At 38.2% G+C, this 14,810-nt stretch overlaps 1 protein-coding gene across 1 annotated transcript; it reads right to left on the minus strand.

The window, feature by feature from the left end:
* Positions 1–6,679, minus strand: LOC144087178 (uncharacterized). The gene is made up of 2 exons (XM_077617539.1): positions 6,612–6,679; positions 1–855 (listed from the first exon to the last, which is right to left on the minus strand). Exons 1-2 carry the CDS (start codon positions 6,672–6,674, stop codon positions 586–588), a joined length of 333 nt encoding a protein of 110 aa, XP_077473665.1. The 5' UTR covers positions 6,675–6,679; the 3' UTR covers positions 1–585.
* Between the last annotated feature and the right edge of the window lie 8,131 nt (positions 6,680–14,810).

The following is a 14,810-nucleotide window of genomic DNA, read 5'->3' on the forward strand; positions in this document are numbered from 1 at the left end:
TCAAATGGAACAATTTATTCTCAAGTCTTTTATCCTATGCATATATTAAAAGTACATAAACACGAAATGTTTATTACAATTTAGTCCTTAGATATTTCTCCATCGGTGTCAATATTTTATTCAGATGGTCAATTCAGAACTTGGATCCTGCATGTCCACTAATGTTGGATTGAATTGGATTGGATAACTTTATTCATCCCGTATTCGGGAAATTTCATTGTGACAGTAGCAAGAAAAGGCATAGTTATAAGTTAGACAGTACAGTCGCAAAGGCCGCAGAACAACAAAGCAAAAACAAAAGCACAAAGTACAAAGCAAATCAAAGTCAATGGGATCCTTAAGAATCACCAGAGCAAAAACACAAAACGAGCAAGAGTGGACGGAGCTACCGCCACTGGCTGCCACTTGAACGGCGCCATCTTGGTTTCGGTAGCAAAAACGGATAGACTCAAAAAGACGTTGTAAAGTTGGACAAAAACTGGAACCACACACAGGAAGTCCTCCACGAGATGGGGAACCCCTACAGACTGCGACCGAGGCAGAGAACATGCAGAGTCACTCCTCCAAGCCCATCCGCACAGTTCCTCAGTAGTCTGGAGCCGAAGACAACAGCAGCAGAGTAGGGCACCTTGACTCCGTTGTTGGTAAGCGCCGACAGCTCTTCCATCTTATCCCACGATGGAATGGTTGGTCAGAAGCGTTGCCTCTTCTCCCGGGACTTTTGTCCAGCTCCGAATCTCCGGCGGTACCGAGGTGTTGCTCCTTCCGCTGCGTATTGTAACAGCTAGTCCCATGTGTGACAGCATAGGCATGGCTGAATGGTTCCAAAAAAAGAAGTAGCCGAAAGAAGCCAGGCTGACAGAACAAGGACAGTTGTAAAACATTTTAGTAAAAAGTATAAAGTACAAAGTAAAGTAAAAAGGAATGTATTAAGAAATATTAAAATGTAATTAAAAAAAAGATAGAAGGGCTGTAAAACACGAAAAACATAAGAGTGTACAGAGCTACTGCCACTGGCTCCCGCATGATCTTGGATTTTTTTAAAGAAATAATGACACAAAATAATGGCATTATTGAATTTAATATTTAAGGTGACTAGAAGCTTTTTTGCTGGACCTGGTATCATATTTATAAACAAAAGCCATCAGTTTTGGGTCAAAGAAAAGCCAATGACTTCAACTGAACTAAAACCAAAAGTCTATTCTGTTTCCTCACCAGGTCTATTCATTCATTCATACATTTTTTTGAACGGCTTATCCTCACAAGGGTAGTCGGGGGTGCTATAGTGTATCTCAGCTAACTACGAGCACAATGTAAGGGACACCCTGAGTCGATCCCCAGACAATCGCAGGGCACAGAGACGGTCAACCATTCATTCTCTCACTGATACCTTGGGGCAATTTAAAGTTTTCAACCAGCCTAACCTGCATGTTTTTGGGATGTGGGAGGAAAACGGGGTACCCGAAGAAAACCCACAGTGAGGACGCACTTGGGATCGAACCCTCGACCCCAAAACTGTGACGCCAAAGCACTAACCACTCATCCGCCCCCACCATGTGTTTTTTATCTCAATTCTTCTAAGTCAAATGATAAAAGAATAATTTCTGTACAAGCACTACATCAAAGAAAAGTGAAACCTTGGCCCCCCGAAAGTACACAGTATGTAACACCCTAGTGAAATACAGTATCCTACAGCCAGCCCTGGTCAAGCGCTGTGTTACACCATGAGTTGATCACTTTCACAGACTTAACTATAAATATGTAATTAGTTTAAATTATCTACGTTTTATATCTACAAACAGAAGATAAACCTTGAAAATGACTTGCCAAATGCTGTCATTTGAATTAAGAGTGGGACTGACGAGTGAGAAGGTTACAGGAGAAACGGAAACATCGAAACAGCACAACGAACTAAAAATTAGGGACTCTGCTGACCAGAATTGACGTGACTCAGACAAAGTCAACATGTCGGATGACATCATTGACCAATAGCTCCAACATTTTAACTTGAAATGCTTTGATACACCAAACAACTTGTATTCATACAAACCCACAAAGATCAGAGGTGAATGAGTCATCAAGCCATAACAAAGACTAGAATAGGCTCCATCAAAAACATGCTGTGAATGAAATTACTGTGTACAACATAGAAAACAATATGATTTGATTCTGATGTTATTTACAAACTCTGTTAAATTGTTTCATTCATATTTAAAACACATTTGTGCAATGGACTGGATGTAAGCGATTTGAAATAAGAAAGGTCTCTAATTCAACCACAGGCGTCTTGCAGGCACCAGAAAGAGTAATTAACACTTGTAAAAACACTTTAACAAGCCTTAGAATATAATTCAAGGTTAATTAGATCTGTAATGGCCCTGCAAAGCATATAAAATGTACAGTATTAAAGCACAATTGATGATTTTAGATAGCACTGGGAACCAAAATACACATTCACAATATTGACTACATAAAAATGTATGATAATGCTAATCTAAAAATGTCCCTCTTGAAAAAGTCATGAATTGGATTACTTGAATCTCAAATCAAGACGGTACTAAAAAGTAGAAATATCAATTTCTTAGGTAAATTACATTAAGAAGCTGAAATTTCTACTTCTAAGTGTTAATGTGTTTCATTACTTTATATTATTGTTTCATATTTCATTCCACATGTAAAAGTGTGAGACTTTAGGAAGGGATTGGCATTTAAAGCTGTGGTTGTCTGAAAGAGGAGTGGGATAGGCAGGCCGGGGTGTTAGTGTGTTCAAACTAGCAGCCTCTAATCCCAACACGATGCCTCTGCCAATTATAAATGCTTCAAACACAACCGGTGGGAGGAAAAAACATGACCAAGGAGACCAGACTTGCGCCGAGGCGTATTTAGCAACATACAGGCAGACTGTAATTATATATTCAGGAAAAGGAAAGATTTTGTGACATTGAGTGAAGGCAGGTGGAAGGAAATGCAGAAACAAAGTGACTGACTGACTGGAATTACTGCAAATGATTGATAGACTTTACAAAGAAACCAATGGAGAAACCCATATGCGAGATTTTACATACTGATTAACTGAATAGATATCCTAAATAAAGGAAGAACATCGTGGTCCTTAGATGAAACCAATGACAATGCTGATCAACAAAAGTTAACTTAATAATACCGCAACTGTCTGGCAATGAAAGCAGTATATATTGCATAACACTTATAAACTAACCATAATAAACACAGATCATATTGCTGGGGTGAAGTCAGACTGTAACCTAAAGAAATATGCACATTCAAAGTTATTATCATGTTAAAATGTATTATCAATTAATGCAAAAGAACCAGGTGTCAACACAAATGTGCCATAATATACTGTATCTTTTTTTACTTTTTACTTTTACTTTTACACTCTTGTTGGCTGGGATAGGCTCTGCCACCCCTGCAAACCTTGTGAGGATAATTTGCCTAGATGATGAATGAATGAATACATAACAACATTCATAAATAAAAAAATAATGAAAATGTTAGAAGACAAAGCCCAAATGACAATTGTAGTACATTGATGCACTCATGAGATTTATGATCAGGTGCACCTTATGTATAAAAATGAATGCATTCCCTGGTGGTGCTTAAATAACATGGTGCCTTTTGTAGTCAGAAAAATACATACTATTACATTATTGCTGGCTACATGCATTACTTAATCACTATGAATATCATAGCTCTCCTGCATTTAATATTAAACTTCATTTGAAATGCCCCAACCCTTGTGAGGCTGCACGGTACGGAAGATGAATGAATGAATGAATGTACACTTTCTTAGGTAACCTTAGCATTCACTATTTGTCCACATTACCTCTAAACACTTTATTTATTATTAATTAATTTGTTTTAACCTTTAAATCCCTAGCTCCAAAATATTTGACTGCAGATTTAAATTCTTTTAACTCTGAGCCTTTAATGGTCCCTCAGAGCAAAAAAGACTGCAACATTTCAAGTATATGTAATTTGACAGAAATTAGTATCGTATAATGAATGATGCATCATTTTTATCAGAGAACTAAATATCACATTGCTCAGAATTCATGCATCAAATATGATATGTTTGACCCATAGGGTCATAACACTTAGACCTGATGTCAAGTCATTCCTGTACACAAGGAGATTAATTTTAAATGAACATAATTTAGCAATGCATTTCCAACTTACCATTATTACAAGGATTGCCATTCAATGCTGGGCTGGGCTCCAACTTGCGGATATCACGTCTTCATGACAGACTCATGGCGTTTCACAGGCTGTATGTTAAGAATATCTTTCAATTTATGTCTAATGTTTTTACCTTTAATCTAGGGCACACATTTTTGAAACATGTTTTCATGTTGGTCACTTGCGTGCTGCTGTTGTTTACTCCTTTGTGAATGTCTGACATCATTACAACCACAGAAACCTAATAATAGAGTGCACTGTAGAAACACATAAACAAACAGACCTCCACACACACCTCATCTCATCCTTTCATCACACACCACATTCACACATCCTGTAAAATCCCAGCTTCCTAAATGATGGCTCAGAAACCAAGATGTGTCGCAGGCCTACTTCTTGTGGGTCACCACAAGATAAAGAGCCCCCGTATCAGTTAATGAGCAAGCATCCTAAACAGTAGTTCTCATTTTGGATTTAAAGGCATGATTTTGGTGAAAGTCCCAAACGATGCTCATTTATTTTTATCGCTGTCAATCCAAAGAATTTTAGATCTCAGTTTTAAGTACCTACAGATGATTCTAATCCCATTCATTATTTCCACAACCTGTTATTTTGACATTTTATCCAGAAATGATTCAGTGTTCATGATCTCAGTTATTTCAACTATGAAGAAAAAAGTCTTTATGTGAAGCAACATCTTAAATGTGACGCATAAGAAATGAAAATAACATCCCTCTGTTCAAGCCAATCTTAGACATTATTGTTGATATTGCGTTTTGTTCTTGCATTCCGCAATTCCTCATTTCCCGGAAATCGAAAGTAACTATTACATGCCCCTGCAGGTTGAAAACGTTGGTTGCTGATGTAAAAACAGCATAATGCACGAAATCAAATTTCAAACACAATACAGTGGAGGCTTAAGACCCCCATAAATTGAAATATTTGGAGGTAAAATAACATCTTATGGAAAAACATACATTGAGATCTCTACTTACAAATGAACTGTGCGGGAAAGCACTTTAAACTGCTTTTTGCTAATTTAGGGAACACGTAAGTGTACTTGAGGGTATTTTGCCCCCTCTCTGGATGTCCTGTTCCTGAGCCATGCAACTGCTGGCAACAAATTTGGGGTGTATCCTGCCTACTGCCTGTTGGCGGGGATAGGCTTCATCATCCGTGCGACACTTGTAAGGATAAGCAGCTTGTACAATGAACAAATTAAATTTTTAACACAATTTCAACTTTTTGTATTGGCCAAGTGTGGCTTACATGAGATAAAATGTGTTGTGTGTATTTAAGGACACCAGATCTCAATTATAATTATCGTTTTTTTACATGACCAATAATTATTTTTAACATATTTCGTATGAATAATTACAACTCTAAATTAATAAATTGTTAAAAATAGGAATAAAAACAGAAACACAGTGTGGCTATGGCCCCCAAGACACAAAGTTGATAAATAACAAATAAAATAAAATTAACAAACAATAACCTTTTTAAACATTGAAATATATATATATTTTTAACCCTACTTATCCTTGTCTTGTGGCTGGCGCATAACCCAGTTTACTCATTTAAGAATTTTAATATTTTTTCAAAATTAAATGAAAAAGTGCAATTTTTATTATTTTAGCCTGCTTTTTAAAAATGATTTAAATGCATGTATAAGACAATATGGTTTTCTATGAATATATGAATCCGTTATGTTTCCCCCCCTTTTTTTTTTTATTAAAAAAAGAAACAAAACTAAAAATTTAAAATAAATCCTACATACACTTCATTTCAACCCTTTTAGTCATGTTCAAACTTTGGTGGGTATTTCTTAATATTATTTTATTATAATAGTTTTATATAATTTATATATTTACCCATTACAATTGTTACAAAACTTCAAAATAAAACCGCATTGTGGAATTTGTTACGTCATGTTGTGTCATGCACTAGAATTAAATAATGGCTTTCTGTATTGTTGTTACTGATGTTAGTACTTAAAAGCAATATGCGAAGCAGTACTTTCTGACTATTTAAATGTTTTGTTTGATTTTTTAAAATTTACTGTGTTATTGGATATAGTGGGCTCCAAGACCTGCAATTTTAGACTTTTTTTTTTGCAAAACAAAACAGACAAACAAAAAATAACCCTAAAATGTTATCCAAGACTAACATAAAAGAGCCGAACATTGCGGTTCTAAAACTACTTTCCAGAAGTGACACTTTAAATGCAATGTGAAATATTTTTCTCTCCCTATTTTGCTATCGCCAAAATGCATCTGTCAACCAGAATATGATAACAGTGTTTTTGTACACACATTCACAAACACACACACACACACACACACACACACACACACACACACACACACACACACACACACACACACACACACGCACACATGCATCTACACACTTACATCTTGCTCCCAGCAGATGTTTCGTCCGCCACTGCCTTCCCAGAAACCCACAAGTGAGCGCATTTGCCCGCCGCAGGGTCGGGGAGCAAAACCACTGGAGAGAAGACCGCAGTGCTCCAACAAAACTCCAGAGGGAGAAAAATGTACAGAAAAACCTTTCAAAAAGGGAAGGAGAGGAAAAAAGCAAAGGATTTTCTAATCCATCCTTTATTGAGGTGGCTGGTTTTCGGCTGGGCAACTTTTTTTTTTTTTATGTGTGAGAAGGCTGGCCTGTAATTTGGGTAGCCACGGCGACCAGAAGGACTTGTAATAAAACGAAACTCTATTCTGGGATGCTCTGTAATAATGGACGCCACCATCCACTCCTCTTGTTAGAGATGGAATGATGAATGGAGGGATAGCGATGGATGGGCATCTGGTTGTATGGCAGCAGCATGAATGGTTCTGCACAGCCTGTGAAGAGTGGGTAAACAGTAGGAGGTTAATCAATGTAGCTGACAATAACACTTCTGATCAAATAAAGCAAAACAAACTGCTTTGTGAACCCCAGATGCCCAATCCATTCAAAGTTGGAGGGTCGGCAGCGATGAAACAAATGTTCATTCGCTGCCACACTCCCCCTTGAAGTAAATTAAATGACTACTAGTGACAAAGTCACTTAAATTCACAGCAATAGGATGAAAAGAGCCACAGGATTTTCATCATCAATGGCAGTGAATGAGTTTTATGACCTTGTTACATCCCTCACTCCTGTTGGGCTTACCATTAATCGATACACCTAAGGGCCCATAATGAGTTAACACTTTACAAGACCTTGTGGTTAAATTTCTGCGTTCAGACACCTCTCTATAATCTCCGCGCCATGTTAACAGTCAGCCTTTATGCAGAAACCATAATTAGGAAATGACATTGGCATATATCCTGTCATTAGACGTGTCTATTGCTATTGCATTGTAATTACATTTTAGTAGGTTGTTATTACACTATTTAGAAGCTGTTCGTTTTACCCCAATCTCCTCCTTAATTGGTTATATTTGCCTCTATCGTGCCCCCATGTCCGCCCACCTCTTAGATGGAACATTCCGGTGGTTTTTGATATTTAACATGGAGAGTATTCTACAAGAGACTAATATGCCACAGAATGAAAGAACACAAGTGAAGGGTGGGGAGAGAAAATTGGTTGTAAGGAACAACTTGCAAGGTTCTGTGAAAGAAATAGTGAAAAGAACTGAAATGGTGAGGGAGAGGGGGGGTGAAAACGGTTTTCTTGCATGACAGATTTCCTCCCAGCCAAGTGAGCCTTGTCCTTTAATACCCAGTGGCCTTCATGTGGCTTCTCAACGAATGCGCATAAAGCAAAGCTGACCACATCACTGCCGTGGTGCTTGTTAAACTGCATTGCTTACACTCTGCGTGCATGCACATATGCGTATGTGCGTGTGCACTGGTGCTTGTTGGAGAGCAACATCTGTCATGCAGAGCACTCAGTGAGGCTTGCACATCTTAATTTGTCAACACCGCTGTGATGGACAGGAGGAAAAGCTAGGGAACGACTATAGAAGAACCGTGATGGGTTTCAAATTAGAACAACTATGAAAATATCTAAAGAATGTAGTTTCATGGCAGGTTGTAAATATGCCGTTGTCCAGTTACATTTTAAGAATTAAAATGATTATACATAGAAGGCTATTTTGCTGATACTTGAATTGGATTGGAAAGATATTAATGGTGATAATCCCAAGATTAGCAATGTCTTTCACCATCAATGGCACTGAATCATGGTCATCCAATGCCAGCCATCCCAGTTCAAATGGATTTACCATCTATCAGTGTAAAGGGCAGTGAATGAGGTAAAAGAGTGACACATTTTACCAATTGCAACATCAATATTTTGACCAACAGAAGTATTACAAAGTACATATTTTCTGATACGTATATATATTTTCAACTTCCATTGCTCCATGTATTATCTCACTTAAACTTCTCTCTGACATTTGTTAGCAGGCCAAAATGCGTATAATACTGCATTGTAAAGCAAACTTAATGTGTAGCTTTAAACTTCAATATTATCCCATTGGTTCCAATTCCTTTCGAAATTGATGTGAACAATAAATGGTTGCTGCCCTCTAGTGTTTGAAATTTAGAATTGATATACAGCAGAAAAACTCTAATAAATACAATTTCCACTCACATATTCTAGAATACAAACCCTCATTCAAGTAGCACTATTATATTTGAAATGTCCATAAATTCAATGATGTCTCTGTCAAACGTGAACACCTATTTGTACAAAAGATGCTCTGAAAACACAAATATCGTCTTGGAACAATTACAGTGAAATATATGGTTCCATAGTTGTGTATTGGAAGTTTGTAGTGTGTATGTTTGTCTGTCATGTGTCCAGAAAAGAAGTGGTGGAAGGTGGTTTGAGGTCAGAGGCACGATAGAATAGTAGCTACTGCTATTTCTATGACAATAGCCATTGGGTCTTTGAGTTTGAGACTTCTGCGACCACCCCCTTCTATGGGGCTTTGAGATTCAGACACCTGCGACCACACCCTTCTATCAATTGACCATTTAATACTTGCTACTCATTGTTTCACACCATATGTTGTCTAACTCCTGACTATTCTAGAAGAAGCACACTTTCAAAACATCTCGTTCAATGCCCAGTGGCAGCTATATAAAATACTTTGCCGCCCCACCCTTCTCTTTAAACATTAAATACTGCACAACAGTTTCACCACAGGAACTAAAAGGCCGTGTTTCTGTGCTGTTTACTAGTCTGTGGCAAACCACATCCCTCTTATTCACATCTGGGCTTTCAACCATTTCCAAAACGAAAGAGGCAGTGATGTCACCACAAAGAGGAAGTTTAGCATTACAGTTCCTTTTATTCAGAATTGTCTAAAGCGCTTTTTCACGATATTATGTACCTAATTATGTTAGTATGCAGTTGACTATACGTTTAAGTGCTTATAGTGGTATATATGCTGAAGCCATATCGCGACTATTGTTGATCCTCCTGTGTGGAGTATGTATGTTCTCTCGGGGCTTGCGTGGGTTTTCTCCAGGTGCTCCAGTTTCCTCCCACACTCCAAAAACATTCATTGTAGGCTGGTTCAACACTCTAAATTGCCTCTAGGTATGAGTGTGTGTGAATGTTTGTCACTGCAATTGATTGACCACATTTCAGGGTGTCCCTCGCCTCATCCCCAAAGTCAGCTGGAATAAGCTCCAGCACCCCCCCCCCCCAACCCTTGTGAGGATAAGTGGTTCAGAAAATGAAAGAGTGAATGAGTTACATAACATAGATTATTCATTCATTCAATCATAGGCGCTCCGGCGGCCTCACAGTTCTGGGGTTCTAGGTTCAAATCCAGGTCGGTACACATGTGTTGAGTTTGCATGTTCTCCCGGGGCCTGTGTGGGTTTCCTCTGGGTAGTCCAGTTTGCTCCCTCATTCCAAAGACATGCATAGCACTCTAAATTGCCCCCAGGTTTGAGTGTGAGTGTGAGCGTGAATGAGTCTCTGTCTCATTGTGCCCTGTCATCGGCTCTAAACAACTGGATGAGCTTTTTACAACAAGAGAAACCTTTGAGAGCTTGGGTTACTTTATTTATCATTTACATTTATTAAAATTGATAGGCATTAAAAGCTTTTTTATTTTACATGAATCAGTGTACATTAGAGTACATGGAAACATCACTTACTACATTGCCACCCACTGCTCAGCCCTTGTAAGTGCATAATGGTACTCAATTCCATAGACACAAACACTGCAATAAGGGAAACTGTACAACATTGACAACAGCGCCATATTCGATATCGTTCATCTTTTTATGTTTTGACCCTACCGAACGTTTTTCACAATAAAATAAACAGCCCCAATAGGTGAAAATCAATATTCATTGTCAGTTATGATATAGGCGGCTCGGCAGATGAGTGGTTAGCGCGTTGGCCTCACAGTGGGGGACCTGGGTTTAAATACAGGCCGGTCCACCTGTGTGGACTTTGCATGTTCTACCCCGGCCCGGGTGGGTTTTCTCCTTGTACTCCAGTTTCCTCCCACATTCCAAAGACATGAATGGTAGGCTGATTGGACAATCTCAATTGGCCCTAGGTATAAGTGTGAGCGTGAATGGTTGTTTGTCTCCTTGTGCCCTATGATTGGCTGGCCACCAATTCAGGCTTTCCCCTGCCTTTGGCCTGAAGTCAGCTGGGACAGGCTCCAGTACCCCCCGCGACCCTGGTAAGGATAAAGCGGCTCAGAAAATGAGATGAGATGAATAAATAGATGCAAGTAATATTTCTCAGGAAAATGTAAGTAACTCATTGAATTAGCAAGGCTGAGCCTGGAAAAATATCGGGTTGATGACTGCATGTATCATGATCTGACATTTTGTCCATCTTTCATACCATTATATCTGACAAATATAATTCTTATATGGAAGAAAAGAGTAAATACTTTTGGCAATACTGAATTGTGTATACATGTAATATACAGCCAAATTACATGTACAAGAATTTGAGGGAATTCTACAAAAAAATAATGGAATTCTACAAAATATTCGGGTTCTGGTTGAAGTTTTAGGACACAACTAAATGCAGTATCCCATTTACAGGACGTTTCAATTATGACTTCATTAAATTTGAATGCACACTTTCCATTCATTTACATTTACTAAGTGCTATTTATCCACATTATTGTTTACCCATCAGTATCTAGTAATGAACTGATGAACAGTAGAAATCTGAACGTTTTGTTGTTATTCCAGATAAGCCCACAAGAGGGCAGACAAGCCATACAAAAGAAAGAAATCGCCTGATCCTGGTATAGCAAAAAAGATGGGAAAGATCCTTTTAATACTATTATGTATGGGAATTTATCTAGTCCTGTCGGCAAGCTGAGCTGATATGGCAATTTCAAGCTGGCCACAGATACAGTGAAAACTATAAATTTGCTTATGTTTGCGTTACTCTTCATTAAAGTAATGGGTTTGTCCAAGAGAGACACATTTAATTGGGCTCTTTTTCTCATGGCAAGAGAACCAATTGGAGAAGAGACACTAATTTATCGGTACCCAGGAAGGTGTCCCAGACTGCTTCAACTTTTTCTGCTGTCTGGATTTATGATTGGTAAGGTTTCAGTCAATAGGTGATGGTACCGTATTTCTCCAACCAACAAAATATGGTGGAGAATTCAATCAAATTTCCCTCTCACTGCACTGCCCTCCAAAGCGACAGTTTTATGACCTAGTTCACACTAAAAACTCCATAGAAGCAAGTCTATTAAGAGGTGGGCATAAGGCCAACAGGCATTAGTGTTGAAGTCAGAATCCACAGTCCTTTTATATTATGATTTGCAGAAGAGCTTGTGCAAGTTGCTTTCTATTTGGCCCATAAGCTTGATTTCACAGTGGCATTTTATCATGTCAGGTAATAACATGATGGTTACAAATGCCATATCGCTGTCAATGGCAGCTAACAAGTCAGTTTATGAGATAATATTAAAGCTGGTAAAAGAGTTGGAAGGTTGTTTTTATGTTTCCTCAGTGTCAGTGTGTTAAGTGGTAATATGCCAAAAGTGCACTACTTAATTTTAAAGCAGATCTGTTTTTTTCTATCGCTGTCGGAGACAGCCAAAGTGCTAAGTATTCTCAATCTTCTCGTGATAAATACAAAACTTCAGCACTAGCACATGTCTATTTTCATATTGATATAATGACAGTAAGTTAAAAATGACTCAGGCAATTGTGTTTTTGGACTAAGAATTTCAAATTTAACAAATGCTCTCATTTTGAAGTGTATTCCTGTTTTTAGCCATAACTAACGTTTTTTTTTTATTTTTATGTGAGGATGTTGATGTATGATCAAAGATGGCTGGTGGTACGTATATATTGATATGATTATATTATATAAACAAGCTGTCATGGGAAAAAACACAAGTGTGTGGAGTGAAAAGATCATGGATGGTAACATATCAGTCAGGTTCTAACTAAAAAAAGAAAGAAAAAAAACAGCAATAACTCAGTCATTTTGCAAGTACATAAGTCTTGTTTGCATTTTGTCTAAAATAAAACAAAATACATATATAAAAAGGAATGTTCACTCATAAAGACAAAGCCAAAAGAGGGAAACAAAATAGTCTCTCACATTGAGCTGTACTTGAGCTGAGCCTGCTCACAATGGTCTCCCCCGCCTCGCTCCCCCTTTATCTCTTGATGTTTCCCTGTCTCTCTCACACACATAGTGGCTCCACTGTGCAGCTTTGCATTGAATCCCTTTTGTATTCACTGCAGAGGCTCTGGGTGAGGGCCTTCCTTTGGCTCAGGAACTAAACAGAGAAGATGGTGTTATCTGAACGCTGCCAGGAGGTTGTCAGCTCGTATTGGGCCGGGCTGACCGAGTGGCCGGTTAGCGGATGCTCGGTGGTGCCAGGCTCCCAGCACCTCTCCTCTACGGACATCTGTTGTGTGTGGAATAGCTGTGGAGTTTGTCTGTGGCTGCATCTTAATGCTCCATCTCTTCAGCTGCAGCCTTGCCTCACCGTGCATGAACCAGCAGCTCAGCTTGCTTTGCTTGTATTAATTGCCCTTTCCTGGCTTGCTGCTTGCTTCTGATTACAATCATTAATTTCAATTCCCCAGGATATCACCACAACTGTGGCTGCTTTTAGACACACATGCACCCACACGCACTTCCCCACACACAAATATATATTGGCATAATTGCATATTAAGAGAAATGTTACCCTCAAGCAATTAGAGCAATACAGAGCATTCAACCTTCCTTTCACTCAGCGTGATTACACACATTAAGATTCAAAATACTGTAAATTGGGTTACTGCATGTTAGTGAATTTTAGCAGACCTAATTGTTTTCATGGAGATGTTCAAATTACTGTAGATGTACAGATTCGAACTTGGTATAGTGTTTCATGCACAGACTAATTTTGAATTCTAAAGCATTTAAAAAAATGCAATATTAATCCTTTCCTTTTTTCCACCTGCTACATTTATCTTAACAAGGATTGCAGGGGCGGTAATAAACAATCATAAAAATAATTATGTAACTAAAATAATAATAAAAACGTATTTATAGTTACATTTTTAAATGCCCAAAATTGATTATGTGTAGTAGGTTCGTCAGGAAAATGTAAAATCGGGGAGAAGCTGCTTTTCAAGACAAACTACTTTTTCTCACCTAAAAAAAATAATTTGGTTATCTTTGAAGTCATTAAAATAGAGGACATATGCTGATTTTATTTAGATTCATATTGACTGTTGCCTGCATCCAAATATTGTACTTTGCTATTTGTAGGTCAGCATCAGCTTCTAGGTGTGTTTCTCCTTCCTGCCTTGACTGGCCTCATCCCCTGAAGATAGAATACAGCAGAGAATACCGTTAGGACACCCCAGCAGGGGCGCCCCATCTGGTAATATCCCAACATCTGGACAAGCAGGGTGGCCTCATAATTACAACGGTGCTTTATTGACTTCATTTTAAATTGGCAGGGAAAGTCAGTGTCAAAGCATGCTATTATTGCTGACACAATACATTTTTGAGCTCATATACAAACACTTTCCTTCAGGTAAATATTGTATCAGCATAATAACACTTCTCTGTGGCAAGTTGTATGAAATCAGGGTAATCACAATTGGTTTAAACACAATGTTGCACATTAATTCAGGTTATCTAAATGAGGGCTTTATTTTATAACAGGAGTAAAATATACAAAGGTATTCTTTCATTCATTCATCTTCCAAGCTGCTTATTCTCCCGTGAGTCGCGGTGGTGCTAGAGCCTATCCCAGATAACGATAGTTGCCACCCACTACAGGAAAACAGACAAGTCACGCACATACCTAGGAACAATTTGGAGTGTCAAATCAGCCTACCATGCCTGTTTTTGGAATGTGGGAGGAAACTGAAGTACTTGGAGTAAACCCACGTGCATGTTTTTTGGGATGTGGGAGGTAACTGAAGTACTTGGGGAAAACCCATGTGGAGAACATACAAAGAAGGACAAAATTATTTATTTAAGATGTTAGTAATTGTTATCCATCCTTTTGTGTCCTACATCTGAGTGCGGGAAATATTGCCATTTTAACTGTAAATGCTGTTATCTCTTGTTTTGATGGTCTAATTTAAACTGTACATTTGTTTATTATTTGTTTTTTTGTACCTTTTTTATGA

The sequence above is a fragment of the Stigmatopora argus genome, chromosome 13 (assembly GCF_051989625.1).
Source record: "Stigmatopora argus isolate UIUO_Sarg chromosome 13, RoL_Sarg_1.0, whole genome shotgun sequence".
Taxonomy (NCBI): domain Eukaryota; kingdom Metazoa; phylum Chordata; class Actinopteri; order Syngnathiformes; family Syngnathidae; genus Stigmatopora; species Stigmatopora argus.

Coding starts and splice junctions, on each gene's coding strand:
- LOC144087178 (XM_077617539.1), bottom strand. CDS start 6,674: ATGCGCTCACTTGTGGGTTTCTGGGAAGGCAGTGGCGGACGAAACATC. Junction 856..6,611: donor ACATCTGCTGGGAGCAAGAT/GTAAGTGTGTAG, acceptor TTGTTCTGTCAG/CCTGGCTTCTTTCGGCTACT.